Raw genomic sequence first — 13,975 nt, forward strand, 5'->3', positions numbered from 1 at the left:
CTTCCTTGATGTGGTCTGTAAGCGTGTCCAGATGAAGGGCAATGTAGGACCACATCTGACGGTTGTATCAGCCAAGTAGAGCCACTCTCACTGTGAGCGCTGACATGGCTGAAAAACGCTTTCCGATGTTATTGAGGCGTCCACCCTCTTTGTCTGGAGGCGCTGATACGGATGTGGAAGAGTTCCTGGATCTTTGTTGTGCTGCCTGGGAAATGATGGGAGTCTGGTCTGAGGTGACCCATTAGGCAGGCTGGTGCGTCCTCTTATTTTGTATTGAGTCGTAGCAATTCTGTTCGTACTGAGGCTGGATTGCACATAACCTTCAAGCCCTCATCCAATATGAAATCAATGATGGGCATGGCCCTGACCGTTTTCCGAAAAAGGTTCCTTATAATCATAAAGGAAACAGTCATTTTGTTTTGAAGGCTTAGGCAATTCAAAACGTGTTGCTGCTCTTTCTAAGAGCTTGCGGACACCTCTTATGTTCTCCAGAGGAGGATCCACTGGGGGCAGTGATGGAGATGATGGTTTTGGCAACATGTAGTCATCCCACTCATCATGGCGGTCATGGAGTTCACCTTCTCTTTCCTCCTCGGATGAGGTGAGATCATGTAGTTGCACAACTTGTGAAGAAAGGACTACTGGTGGAGGCTGAGGCAATTGTTGCAGAGGAGTTGGTGGCTGAAAAGGCACTGAAGCTGTCGTAGCTGGACTGTTGATCAGGCGCAGAAATGGGAGGAATTCTTTTCCTGTAATCTGACAGCATGAACTGTAAGTCCGATACAAGTGCTGATGGACGACATACCATGTCTTCTTGGTATTTTTGAGGGTGTTGGTAGGGCTGCAGAGGGGTATAATGCTCTTGTTCATAGTAGTCACTCGCATCAGAATTGTCCTAGCATTTGACATGAAGCTCTGAAGGGCTACATGCTGCACCAAAGAGGCAATTATCTTCAAAGTCTTCATTGTCCAGGAAATGGGAAGGCAGTAGGGAAGGCACCTTACTTTTTGTCTTAGTCACTGCTTAAATACAATTTTTTCTGTGGTATTGGTTGAGGTAGTTGATGAGGTAGTCGACGATGATCGCATCAACTAGATTGATGGTTTTTGTCTCATCGTCGACTAGGAACGGCATCGACGGAGTAGGCACCGCCGGCGGGGAACCCTCCTTCGACAGTGGTACTGTCATCAATGGTGGTGTTGTTGCGGACAGTGGTGTTGCAGTCGACGGGAGTGTAGATAAGGAAGGTAATCCTTATCGTCGATGATGTAGGGGTACGGCTGTGGTCGATGAAGAAGATGTCGCCATCAACACTGTGTTAGTGTTGGCGGTAGATGCTGTTGATGCTGCTTTGACAGTAATCATTATCAACAATGATTTTCTCGCCGACGGAGATGTTCTTGACGAGCCAACTGTTGGCGGAGCAGAAGGGGGCATCTTGAATGTGTGCTGCACCTGAAATGGAGGTGTTGGGGGCACAGAAGTTGATTTTTGAAGTCCCTTGGAGGAGGAACTAGACTCCTTTTTCCCCCTTCGTCCTGAAGGACGTACATTGTTATGAGGTGACTGGTATGGGCTGCAGTATGAGAGACCGAAGAGGTGTTTTTGGACTCGTTTTGGTGGTTCATGAGAGGAATGAGCTGCAGGATCATCCCTAACTTTCTTCTGAGACATTTTGGAAGAAGACATAGATGACGTGTCACTCTCCTCATCAGAGACAGGATTTTCTCAAGTCTTGAGCTTTTGCAGGCAAAGAAGTGGTCGCCCCTCAAGGGCCTTCAAAGTTTTAGAGAAAAACGTGTGACATACCTTGCTGTCTTTCCTCATATGTGCATGATAAAAACAATATGCGCAATCCTGATGAGGGTCATCTATGTGCAGTCTTCTTCTTTCTGGAAGTGCCACAGTTTCTGACGAGTCCGTTCTCAGGTGTGTCTGACATATTAAATGTCAGTTTGATGCACCCAAACCACATATACCCAGAGCTTTTCCAGTTTATTTGTAAATTCTGAAAAGAACAATTCTGTAGCATACTCTTCTGAAGAGTTCTGACAGGAAAACTGAGCAGAGCTCAGTGGAGACTCTCTAGCACGATGTGCAGGAGAAAATCTGAGGGACTGGAGCCTCTCTCAGAAAGGTTCAACAGGGTGGTGTGACGTGATTGTTTGAGTCTTAAGTTTGGTCCTTTTTTAAATAATGACTAGGATATGTTACTAAACCGAATGGCCTACGCCCTCTATGTTCTATGTCTATTGTGACATTACTCTTCTAAGGTACCAGGGACTCCCATTTCGATGACAGGGAATGATTCAAGCATGTGAATCTATGAAAGTTCAAATACTGGAGTAATCTTTATGTCCCAACTAGGAACTTAAGATCGGCTGCAGCGAAAAAAGCAGCAATCCCATAATTTCTAAAAGACAGAATTGGTGGTAGCGCTTTCGGTCACCTTGAAACAAAAGTCTGGAATTCCCTCCCTGCTGAATTCCGGCTTGCTCCTTCTGAAATTCTTTTTAGGAAAAAATTGAAAACTTGGCTCTTTGGATTTAGCTCAGACCTATCTAGTCATATGGATAACACTTTTTCTCCAAAGTCAGGATCCTAGTACTGGTACACTTCGTAAGAAGCAGCTATGAGCTCTACATGAGGCATTATTAATATTATTACTATTAATATTATTATACTAAGACTAGCCAAATGAAATAGCCCTTGGTCTTGGTTCAGTAGGAACAATGCACCCGAAATGGCAGGCTAGGTCACATTTGATCAGGAACATGAGCAACCACACGCAGGTTACGACCTACTTAGGCATCAGTGAGGTACAGCTCGAGTTTGGCGGCACACCTAAATCTACCATGTACCCTTCATGGCCAGCCTCTTGACCCTGCATGAAGAGTTTAAGCGTGGTCAGGGACATAGCAAAGTGCCTTGTTTCCTTATAAATACAGTTACCTTTGGAAATGTCTGGCAAAAACAAGTGATATAACATGTTTTCGAGTCATTCTAAAACTTGGGGTCAGACTTGAAAGTGAAGCAATGTGTCTTCTGCTTTCAATGATCTCTTTTGAGTGATGTTGCCTCGTATATATAACTGTATAAAAACTCTACATATGGAATCAAAAAGTGCGCACCATGGTCCTTCTGTTGGCATAACAACTAAGTCGACGTTCTATCATTAAACTTTTTAAAAGCTCATGCGATTTCAAATTCATCCACTAGGTGGGACACGATGCACAGCACATGCATCTGTAGCAGGCTCACTATGTAAACAAGCACTGGCAAAGCCAATAGGTCTCACCTATGCAAGAGCTATTGGTTTTGCCACTTTGTTAGAGCCATGTTGTACACCAGCATGGCTATTGTTCAGTATGACTAAACATTAGTGGTATAAAGAAGAGTGACGTGGAGCGGCTTAGAGTGGAGTGGCAAAAAGTGGATTGGTGTAGAGTTCACTGGCATACAGTGTCGTAGAGAATGGTGGCGTAGAGTGCAGTGGTATTAAGTTCTGCAGCATAGAATTCAGCGGCGTACAATGCAGCGTTGTAGACTTCAGTGGCATAGATTAGAGCGCTGCATAGTAGAGTGCAGTGGCGTAGAGTGCAGTTATCCAGGGTAAAGTGGCGTAAAGTTCAGTGCCATCGAGTAGAGTGCAGTGGCGCCGAGTACAGTGGTGCAGGGCAGAGTGAAGTGGCGTGCAGTTATGTGGAGTGGAGTAGAATGGAGTGGTGTAGAGTGCATTGGTGTAGAGTGTTGCAGAGTACAGTGTTGCAGAGTACAGTGGCGTAGAATGCAGCAGTATTAGAGTGCAGCAGTATAGAATTCAGCGGCGTACAATGCATCCTTGTACAATGCAGTGCCTAGATTAGGGTTTTGCATAGAAGAACATAGTGGTGCAGAGTGGAGTGGTGCAGAGTGGAGTGGTGCAGAGTGGAGTGATGCAGAGTGGTGAAGAGTAGAGTGGTGAAGAGTAGAGTGGTGAAGAGTAGAGTGGTGAAGAGTAGAGTGGTGAAGAGTAGAGTGGCAGAGAGCGGTGCAGTGGCAGAGAGCGGTGCAGTGTGCAGTTGCCTAGAGTGCATTGATGAAGAGTACAGTGGCGAAGAGTACATTTGCATAGAGTACAGTAGTGCAAAGCAGAAAGGCGGAGAGTTCAGTGGCAGATAGTGCAGTGTTGCAGAGGAGAGTGTCTCACAATATAATGATGAGTGGCATAGAGCGCAATGGCTTGGAGAGCAGTTGCATAGAGTTTAGAGGGCAGTGGCGTAAAGCGCAGTTGTGTAGAGGGCGATGGCGTAGAGTGTGGTGGCTCGGCGAGCCGTGGTTTAGAGTAGCGTGGTATAGAGTGCAGTGGCACAGAGTAGATTGTTTCAGAGTAGAGTGAGTGGCATGGAGTGGTGCAGAGTAGTGTAATGGCATACAGTAAAGTAATGTAGAGTTCAGTGGTGCAGAGTAGATTAGAGTGACATATAGTAGAGTGGTGCGGAGTGCAGGAGCATAGAGCTGAGTATAAGAAGGTATAGCACACTGGTATACAGTTTATTGGTATAAAGTAGTGTTGCAGAGTGGCGTAGAATAAGTTATGTTATGTTATAGTATGTTATGTTATTGGCACGGAGCACAGTGTCTTAGAGAGCAGTGGCAATGGAGTGCAGTGTGGTAGAGTGAAGTGCTGAAGAGTGCAGTGGTGTGGAGTGGTGCAGAGCACTGTGGTGATGTGCACAGAAGTGGCGCAGAGTGGAGTATGAATAATGTGGTAGCACACTCCATTTACAGACAACACATTTTCAATTGAAATGACCATTACATTTGCACTGGCATACAGTTTTACTAATAAAACTATACTACGCACAAAAGATGAGTGGAAATGATATCAGCTAGTATATTGATTTGTTCTGATCATATTAAAGAATGTGTTTGCAACACACTTCAACATTAACAAAATTGTGCTTCACCTGTGTATTCTTAATTCTGATATATTCTGAAATACATGCCCAGTTCTTTGAAATATAGTTGTGTAATAGAAAAAACCTTTTCTACCCTCAGTATCCAGCAAGATACACAAATCCTCTCACTTTGATGTCAGATAAAGAAAAGTAAAAACAAGCTCCCTTGGAAGACAGAGCCAGACATTTGACCTATATGTCTGAATGCACAGCGAATGTGAAAAGATAAGAACAAGATTTACAAGTCTGCTTACAGAAAGGAGCACTAGTGGAAGAATACAAGGGGAGTTGAAGTGAAAAGGTGTTGCTCCTTGTGAGGAACAAACTCACTTGGACAGCCTAAAACAAATAAAGCCAGCAAATAGAAAGCAAGAAAATGTGAGTTACAACCTATAAAGCCAACGGTAAACAACAGGTGCAATGCACTCCCTAAATGTCCCCAAGATGTCTTTAGAAAACCAGACAGCTGCACTGTCTTGTAGACTTTGACCTAAAAAAATAAACAACCATTCCCAGACAAGTCAGCTCTAATGACAGAACTCTGAACCCTAATTATTAATACAAGCAGAGTACTCCCTCTCTCCAAAGTTCATCCTTTGGCTGGGCGAGAGGGAGTTCGGTTCAACATCCTGCGATTATAGTAACTTGGCAGAAAGCTGCTTAAGGTGCCTGTGATTATTTTGAAGTCTGGGTGTTTGGAAGCTGATGAATACCCATACATTTAACATAACTTTTAATGGAAATGTTTGCTAAAAGCGCTCCTGTTTTCTCACCATGCATGCTTTTCCCCATAGTAGGCTTCTCAGAAGCACTATACAAACCAGTCACAATGCCCTGCATGGAAGATTAATCTAGAAGCTTTAGAGTGGGAAACGGGCATTTGCATAGTGAGCAACTCTCTGCTCATACTACATATGAATGTCACAAACTCCATGGAACAATTCACGATTCATCCACTTACTTTCTGGGGTGCAGTCTGTGAAGAGGGGAACCAGTAAAGGCACATTGTCAATGTTCTGCAGGTGAGGCCTCACCTGATGTATCCCACGTGGGAGTTTGGCCTAGAGATAAGGAGAGAATTAGACAAGGATTATAGGTTGAACTTGACTCATAACCACGAGGTACAATATAAAGATCCACATGTGCAGAGTCTACGTATTCAGGGGAGGTCTCCAGGTGCTAAAGATCCCTCCAGTGAAGAGCAGCCCTGAGCCCCCCTGTATGAAGGTGGCACCTTATCCGGGCAACTCTGCCCTTCCTGTATTGTTGCAGGCTCGCCCCGTAGGATCTCCCTAGATGGGCTTACAAACACTCATATATGGGTGCAACCCTGCCCCACCTTATATAGAGTGGCTCCTTGACACTGCACCAATAATGAACTCTTCTCTGGGGGGTGCAAATCCCAACAATATGCGATTGGTACAGTGGTATGGGCAAATAGCACCATCTTCCTGCATGGCATAAATCCTGCATATAGAAACAGGTCACCCTTTGAGGAAAACATCCTGGAAGGGTCTAGGGTTGGTCTAATTGGGTCCATGCCAAAAACGCCTTTCAACCACTCTCCTCATATGCTAGTTGAGTGCTACCTAACAGTATAGAATACAACAGAAATGTACCAGCGCTTTCCTGCGAGCAAGCACGGCATTATGAGATCTATCCTTGGGTGAGACATGAACATTCAATAGAGACTGTGCCGCAGAATACATAAAATATTCATTTTGTCCTTAACGGACTAAAACGGGCGGTGTATATATTTGACAACTATGATCAAGTATTTAGGGCTGAATGCCCCTGGAGCAGTGTCTGTGTGAACCCAGCTTCTCATTTTAACATTGACAGACCTGGTATGTTTTCTGGTGCAGGAGACCCGTATCAAGGGCCTCCTTATCAGGGCTCTACATGAATATAGCATGTTGCTTACAGAGTGCTAGTCCTTGTTGGGGTTCACCAAAGGTAGTAATCCTTTTGAGCGTGACCAAATAAATTCTCCATGTGCAGGCTATGGCATTGATAACAGTTGGCGAATTCTAGTAGTGGGGTAAACCAGGCCTTTTTAACCTCAACTCACTGCTGAAAATGTGTACTGGCTATTTCATGTGAAATTTGTGCAAGACGTCATAACTGTAACCCATTATTCCCCTAGTATATGACCGGGGTGCATGTGCGTGGTTGGATTTGTGTGAGGTGCTCTGCCATGATGAAGTCCCCCCACCCCCCTTTGTATTAAGACCTTCAAGTAGTAGGGTGCTTCATTACGTGAGTGCTAGCTAAAGACAGCAGCCTAGCCTCACCAGCATGTCTCCCTCAGTGCTACTCTTTAAGGCTCTTTCTTCTTTTTTGTATTATTTGTGAAGCCAACTGCACTGCTGGCTTTTAATACCCATGACCAGGAACGAGCTTTTGGGCTCTGACTAAAAGAATGAATCAATTACAGTAGTTTAAGGGGTGCCATGAGAGTCAGCAACACGTAGATATGAAATCTGACCTTATGACCTGCACGCTCTGACTGGACTTTGCAAGTTTCAAGTTTATTTTATTTTTGCATAGTTAATTAAAACCGTTGCAATAATACCGCTACAAAATTCCTAAAACATCCTTGTTTAAAAACAGTAAAAAGCCAAAGAGAGAAAAATCATTACAATTTAAAATCACAGTTCTGTTGTGCTAGCTAAAAAAAAGTCATTGAGTCACTGGATGCTGTAATGTGCTTCTCTCAGATTTTCCATACTCCAGCCCTGCTTGCCCATTTGGCGCATCTTTCAAATGAACTCTGCTTATTGCCAGATTTGTCCCTCTGCTGCTGGTAGGCATCCTTAATAAGGTTCTGCTAAGTCCTTTTACCCCTCTGCTGGTCAGCTTGTGGCGGCGGGCTTTGTGAAGCATTTTCCAGTGTTTTGGCATTTTTTGCTCAGTCACCATCAGGAATACTGTGCAAAGGGGTTTTTTGAAACAATCTTAACAGTTTAGTTGGATATTTGTTGGGTTTAATCAGGCCAGCACTGCTTGCCTTCTGGTGTGGATACCTTTCTGTTTAAGGGGTTCTTTTAGGAACTGTTGCAGCGCTTGGTGCAGTTCTTCGCATAGGCAGATTAAATGAAGAATATCGCCATTGTTAGTGTTACACAGCCTGCAAGTATTTTGTCCTTTTGTCCTCAGCCATGGTGGTAGATGCTGGGTGAATGGAAGAATCCCCAGTCTGTACCTTAGAAAGTTAATTTTTACGGCCCTAGGATTGCCCTGGTTAAAGTATGGTTATGGGGCGAGTGATTTGTAGAAGGCAAGGGTCATCCAGGCATGAGATCTTTGAGAAGCTCGCCTTGTCCTCCAATAAGGAGATTCATATTATGTTTTTCCAGACTCGTTTTTCAAAGTTGGGGTAGCGGAGTTGCGCATCCCAAAGACCAGAGAGTTTCTAAGGCTAACTTAAGGTGGTTTCTTGTCTGAGAGAGCTCCCTGTGCTGTATGTCGTGTCACAACAGATAGTTTAGGTAGGAACATATAATACAGAAGAGGCACATTGACAGTTTGATCCACTGAAAGCATCCATGAAGCTACGGCTAACAAAGAGAAATGCACTGGGGGGAATGGCGAGTCCTCCTAAATATTGGGATATAACTTTGAACGGGTTAGTCATTTGGAAAGACCACTAATTCTCAGAACAGGACATAAGGATGTCCCCTATCAAGTTATCTCCTTCTGCTCACCAATGTGAAGGAAAGAGAAGAGTAGAAACAGAATCCACAGCTGTCTTTCTGTAAGGAGGTAGAAATTCCTAGGATTGTGGGGAAGATCTATGCAGCAGAGTCCTGCTGAGAAGGTGGTTAGACTGCACTCCTTTTGAGGACAACCCTGTACCACCGAAGTTTCAGGTGCCTTTGGCCCATGCTGCCTTGAGGTACTTAGCACTGCTAAGTCAGAGTGAGACCAGAGGAAACGCTTTACGGGCCTAACCCAAATCTGATCATCCCAAGCAAGCCACTTGACGAAGTATGCAGTCTTGTGGTAGACATTTAGATTTTCGACTTTTCCCCATAAGGTATCCTGTCACCACTTTAAGACCCTGTAATCTGCAGACGAGAGGATAACCTGTAACCCTCTGACAGGCACCCTATAAGGTGACCAGTCACCTTTGTGAGACCCTATTTCATGCAAGCCTGAGGCAGTTTTGTACCCCTGTGAGAGATATCCTGTGAGGTGGCCTGTCATTACCACAAGCCTTGCACTTCACAGTGGGACAGCCAATGTGGGATAATGCAGAATCCTGCAAGAAGCATTTAGTGAGATGGCCTGTCTCTGTACCCCACAAACATGTGTGACCCTGACAAGACGACCACAACCTGCAATGAAGACGGAGTGTCCCGTGCACACTACAGTCATCATCTAAGCACTAGCAACACCCCAGCACCTGCATTTTGCAGGCACAACCTGCTGATGCTGCAACCCAGCACAGCAGGAGCTCCCACACCACGGAGGGCCAACCTGACAACGCCCAACAACCCAGGCTGCTGTGGAACAGCTCACTGTCTACTGCAATTTCCCTGTCAGAACAACTGAACTGGCAAGCCCAACATCATACCGACACTAAACTCCTCTGTGAGTTCACAAAGACACTAAACTCTTCTGTGAGTTTGTGGTAAATATTTGATTTACCGTCCTAATTTCTATGCAGGTAAGTACTTAATCAATAATAACTCAATCGGAAAGAAAAAGGCAGAGTCCGTGGTGTTAGAGTTCTTAGGGGTTTTATTCCTTAAAAAGGAATGGTCAAGACCGGATATCTTGTTCCTGCCACCACTGGGGTGCAGGAAGGGATAGAGCAATATTTTATTGACAATACATAGCTTATATACTTAAATCGTACCGTAGAAACCAATACAGTAGGCGTAACAGCTGAGAGAAGCAAGATAAGAGCACACACGTGGTAATGATACGTAATTAGAAGGCGTGAACTAGGCGTGAACATAGAGGTGTGTGCTAGAAACGTCACAGGTAGGTGTCACAAGTGGGTGGCACAAAGCAGAATGTTGCAATGTCAGCAGAAATCTGAGGCCTGGATGCGCGCGCAGCTGCATGACGTGTGATTGACGTGAAACCAGAGGGTGCAGGGGACTTGACATTTACACTGGCGGAAAGAGACAGAAGTCTGACATGTCAGATCAACTCGTACTCTATCATATCGGATATCTGATGTTTGGGAACCATATTATCTAAACGGAAAAGGTCTCTGGGGCAGAAGCTATTCTATACTGACTGTGAGTGCGTGTATAAGCGCCTAAGTGTCTACAAGAGAAGGCGAGGGGCATGGGCCTACCATGGTAACAGAGGCTATGAATTACTTGCACGGAGACAGTGAGGCCGGGCCCTTTGCTCTGCAGCTGGGGGGATGTTTACTTAAACTAGTAGGCAGGAATGCATTTTCGAGGAGCGGAACAGATAATTCGAAGGTTGAAGTCAGTCTTGGCAGGCAGCAGGCTGAGCTAAGCGCCATGAGCCGCACAGGGAGTAGGGCAGAGGTCACGGGTACAGAGACAGCCTGGGCTGAGGCTTTCAGAGTCAGAAGGCAGGAAAAAAGGCTCGATGGCAGAATTCAGGGCCTACTTCGCCAGAGCTGAAAAACGTGCAAAGTACACCACAAAAAGACGTTGGCATAGCATACTTAGAAACGGGATATTCAACCCATTCAGGATGGGTCTGAAAGAGGACATGTTAACGTTGGACGCAAATGTATTTGCGTCTTCATAGCTGGCACAGGAGGGAAGTTACATGCACTTTAAGCTGATACATGGAGACGGTGGGGTACACGTTAGGGAACATTACTTGACCATAAAATTTATATTTCCTCAAGTTCACAAATACAACAGGCTCCTAAACAGTAATACATGAACGCAGCAGAGAATCAAACAGTAGACTTTGTACTTGGTTAAATCCTAGATTAAATACATGTATGTTTGTAATCCTTGCACACTGTAACTCTCTGCACTGAGCATAGATATTGGGATAAACGTAATTAAGGAGATAGCAGAAGGCAAGATAAATGCTACATAACTTCATAAAGTAACAGAGCATTTTTGATTAATGCACGTTTTTTCTTAAAAGAAATAACACTGCTTAGATAACTAATTTATTGTTAGTGGAATATGTAATGCCTGAACTACATGTTTTACACCAATACCATTCTCCAAGAGCAAGTCCCAATTGTTTGACCTTGCTGCTACTTGAACATCAAAGCCTTTCGTTTCGTTTTAATACTTTATTTAGGTCAGTGACCATAAAAGCAACATAAAATAGGGGGCACATTGCAATGTTGAATAAATAAAAGATAAACATTTAAAACACAATTTTAAAAAACAGAACTGTGTAAAGCATCATTATGTTATAAAATTCAAAATGTATTGGCAGGTTATATTTAATAATTGGCTAGGCAAGGATGTACAGTGGCAACTGTACTTGATGTTTGGATTCTAGTGTTTGCATGATTATCCTGGCGCGAACAGGCCAGACGGCTTCTAAAAATGTAGCTATAGAAAAGACCACACAAGATCCAGTATCTGACCTGCAGATCCGCAAGGCTGATTTGTGGATCCTTATTCCAAGAAGTCTGAATAAGAGTACAATCCAGCATCTTCTTTGTTTGGTATATGCTGGACCAAAAAAAAGTAAGTGAGCTCTGTCTCCTGGGCTGCTCCACAGGCCGGACAGGCTGGGCCACAAACTGCATGGGACCTCCATTTACAGGTGAAAGATGCGAGTGGCAGAGTACACAGCCTGAATTTTATATATAAGGATCTGGTGAATGGCGGGTCAATCTCATCCAGGTAGGTTCACATTTCAGTGACTTCACTGTAGTACCTAGTTCCGATTCTCAAGGAAAAGAGGCAATACTTGCCTGAAGAAGTGCTGGCGAAACAAGGTGACAACACCCATTCTATAAGAATTTACATTATTTTGAAGGCTCAATGAAAATATGACACATTACACTGAGTTGCAACAGGGTTTGTAATCCTTACTAGCTCAGAACATCTTATGATCTCATTGACTAATACCGTTGACAGAGGGGAATATAGAGGTTTATTTGTCTCTGCCTTGAGGTTCCGCAAGAACAAATATCGAACGGAAACCTACATAATTCAGTGAGAAAGAATCCCAGACCCTCGTCCCCAGGGGAATCAATCAATCATAAGAGAAGTAGCCTTTTCCATCTGGAATGAGCCTATGGAGCCTAAAGCATTAGGGTGGAAGAAAGGAATCTGGGCAATTTCACCCTGCCACTACAGCAGCTCTAAATCACTTGTGGCAAAGTGTCAGATACTAGGAGGAATAAGTCCAACAGTGTCAAATGCATGGTAACTAGCCTGCCATGTGCCTGTTGACTTTGTGCAAAGGTTATGTAAGAGGGTCCATACTTTTCTTTTAGAGAAAAGAGTATACAGACAGAGCACTTCTGCATTGAACTCGTCTCATGAGTAACTTCTCTGCACCAATTACTGTTCAAACATAAGGGCTCTCAGCACATGCCCGTACACAACCACCACAAACGGTAAACAACGTTTACCATAAATCTTTCTCTCCGCAGGGAATCACAACGCAGTCTTTACAACAACTGCATTGTGATTCCGCATACCATTACTTTGCAGGTCAGAACAACGACTTGCGGAGGGGGGTTCGGGGGGGGGGGGGGGGGGGGGGGGGGGGAGTTGGATTTAAAATCCAACACCTTTCCTATTGTCCGCACAGACTGGAGTTGGAATAGTACATTATACTATTCCAACATCCAGCACCCCCCTCCGCAAGTCGGAACAACGACATGCGGAGTAATGGTATGCGGAATCACAACGTGGTTGTTGTAACAACCGCATTGTTAATCCCTGAGGGGAGAAAAACCGCAGAATAATGTCATACATTTACCACAAACACTTAGGTAGAGCAATCAGTACTCAGACTCACAGATCCTCCAATGAGCACTTCTCCATTTCACGACACATGTCCAGGAATGCACAACAAAGCATTGCCCAATCTTACATACCTGCTCTGCATCAAGTGACGTTAGAAACGCATCCTAGAACACCAGGACACCATGTCCACATCCTACGTCGTAAAGACACGATACCCTGAAACTATCATTATGGTAGTGTACAGATCCTTCATCAATAAAGTCTTGAATGTTAATTCTATTACATGACACGGATATGAGGATTAGGCATTTCTTTCTTCTTTAATTCCAAATAGTAGCCATTTTAAACATACCATCATCAAATAAAGGACTTCATATCCCATGAATCCTGAGAAAAAACGATCAAATTCATAACAACGCTCGTCGAATCAGGCGTCTCCGGGCTTGTTAACTGGTGTTGCCCTTGTTGGAACTTCCTCTTTCTTCGCTGCTGCAGCCAGTGTCGGTTAAGTGCAGACACTCTTCTCAGGGTTTATTTTCAGCATATTATTTGCTTTGATTGCTTGCTTGGTTTTGGGTACTGTTTACTTGTGAAACAAAGCCTCTGCTTCTCTTCGGCGCCCGCAAAAATGCTTTGCCGCTCCTACGCGGCCGGGAAACAATCTACGGTTGAGGCCGAGACTGGAGTCCACCTGCGAGTGTGTGGAGGGAGTGGTGGAGAGTTGGGGGGTGGGGGGGGGGGGGGGTGAGGGCCCTCCTCAAGTCTGTCAAGGACACTTATCTTGGGTCTAAAGCGGGCCGGAGATCGAGTCAGTTAGCCTCCGTCCTCGTCAACTGCGTAAGCGGATTCCCCCGGCCAGCCTGGAGTGTGAACACCCCTTGGGGTAGGAGCGCAGGCTTCTCTCACCTGAGACGTGTTGGCCAACTCACACAGGCTCACACAGGCTCTGAGTTAGTCTGCCGTAGTCCTAGTGACCAGTTCTAACCCCCACCCTACTATGAGGAGGACACCCAATATTCCTGGTCACTGACGAGTTTTATGACCTGGTGAATGCCTCCATAGTCAGGGCTGTCTCATAGGGGGTGGCCCCTCTTGAGAGGAGACTAATGGATCTGGCACAAAAATACATGAAGCCCCTC

The 13,975-nt window shown here is 44.8% G+C and overlaps 1 protein-coding gene across 3 annotated transcripts in view; it reads right to left on the minus strand.

The window, feature by feature from the left end:
* Positions 1-13,975, minus strand: part of TMEM94 (transmembrane protein 94) — a 734,938-nt gene that overhangs the window by 159,009 nt on the left and 561,954 nt on the right. For all 3 annotated transcript variants that reach the window (XM_086930762.1, XM_086930761.1, XM_086930760.1), the window contains one exon: positions 5,903-6,002. In XM_086930762.1, coding sequence (XP_086786888.1) covers positions 5,903-6,002 — 100 coding nt within the window. The remainder of the gene's footprint in view (positions 1-5,902; positions 6,003-13,975) is intronic.

This window comes from Lissotriton vulgaris, chromosome 7 (assembly GCF_964263255.1).
Source record: "Lissotriton vulgaris chromosome 7, aLisVul1.2, whole genome shotgun sequence".
Classification (NCBI taxonomy): domain Eukaryota; kingdom Metazoa; phylum Chordata; class Amphibia; order Caudata; family Salamandridae; genus Lissotriton; species Lissotriton vulgaris.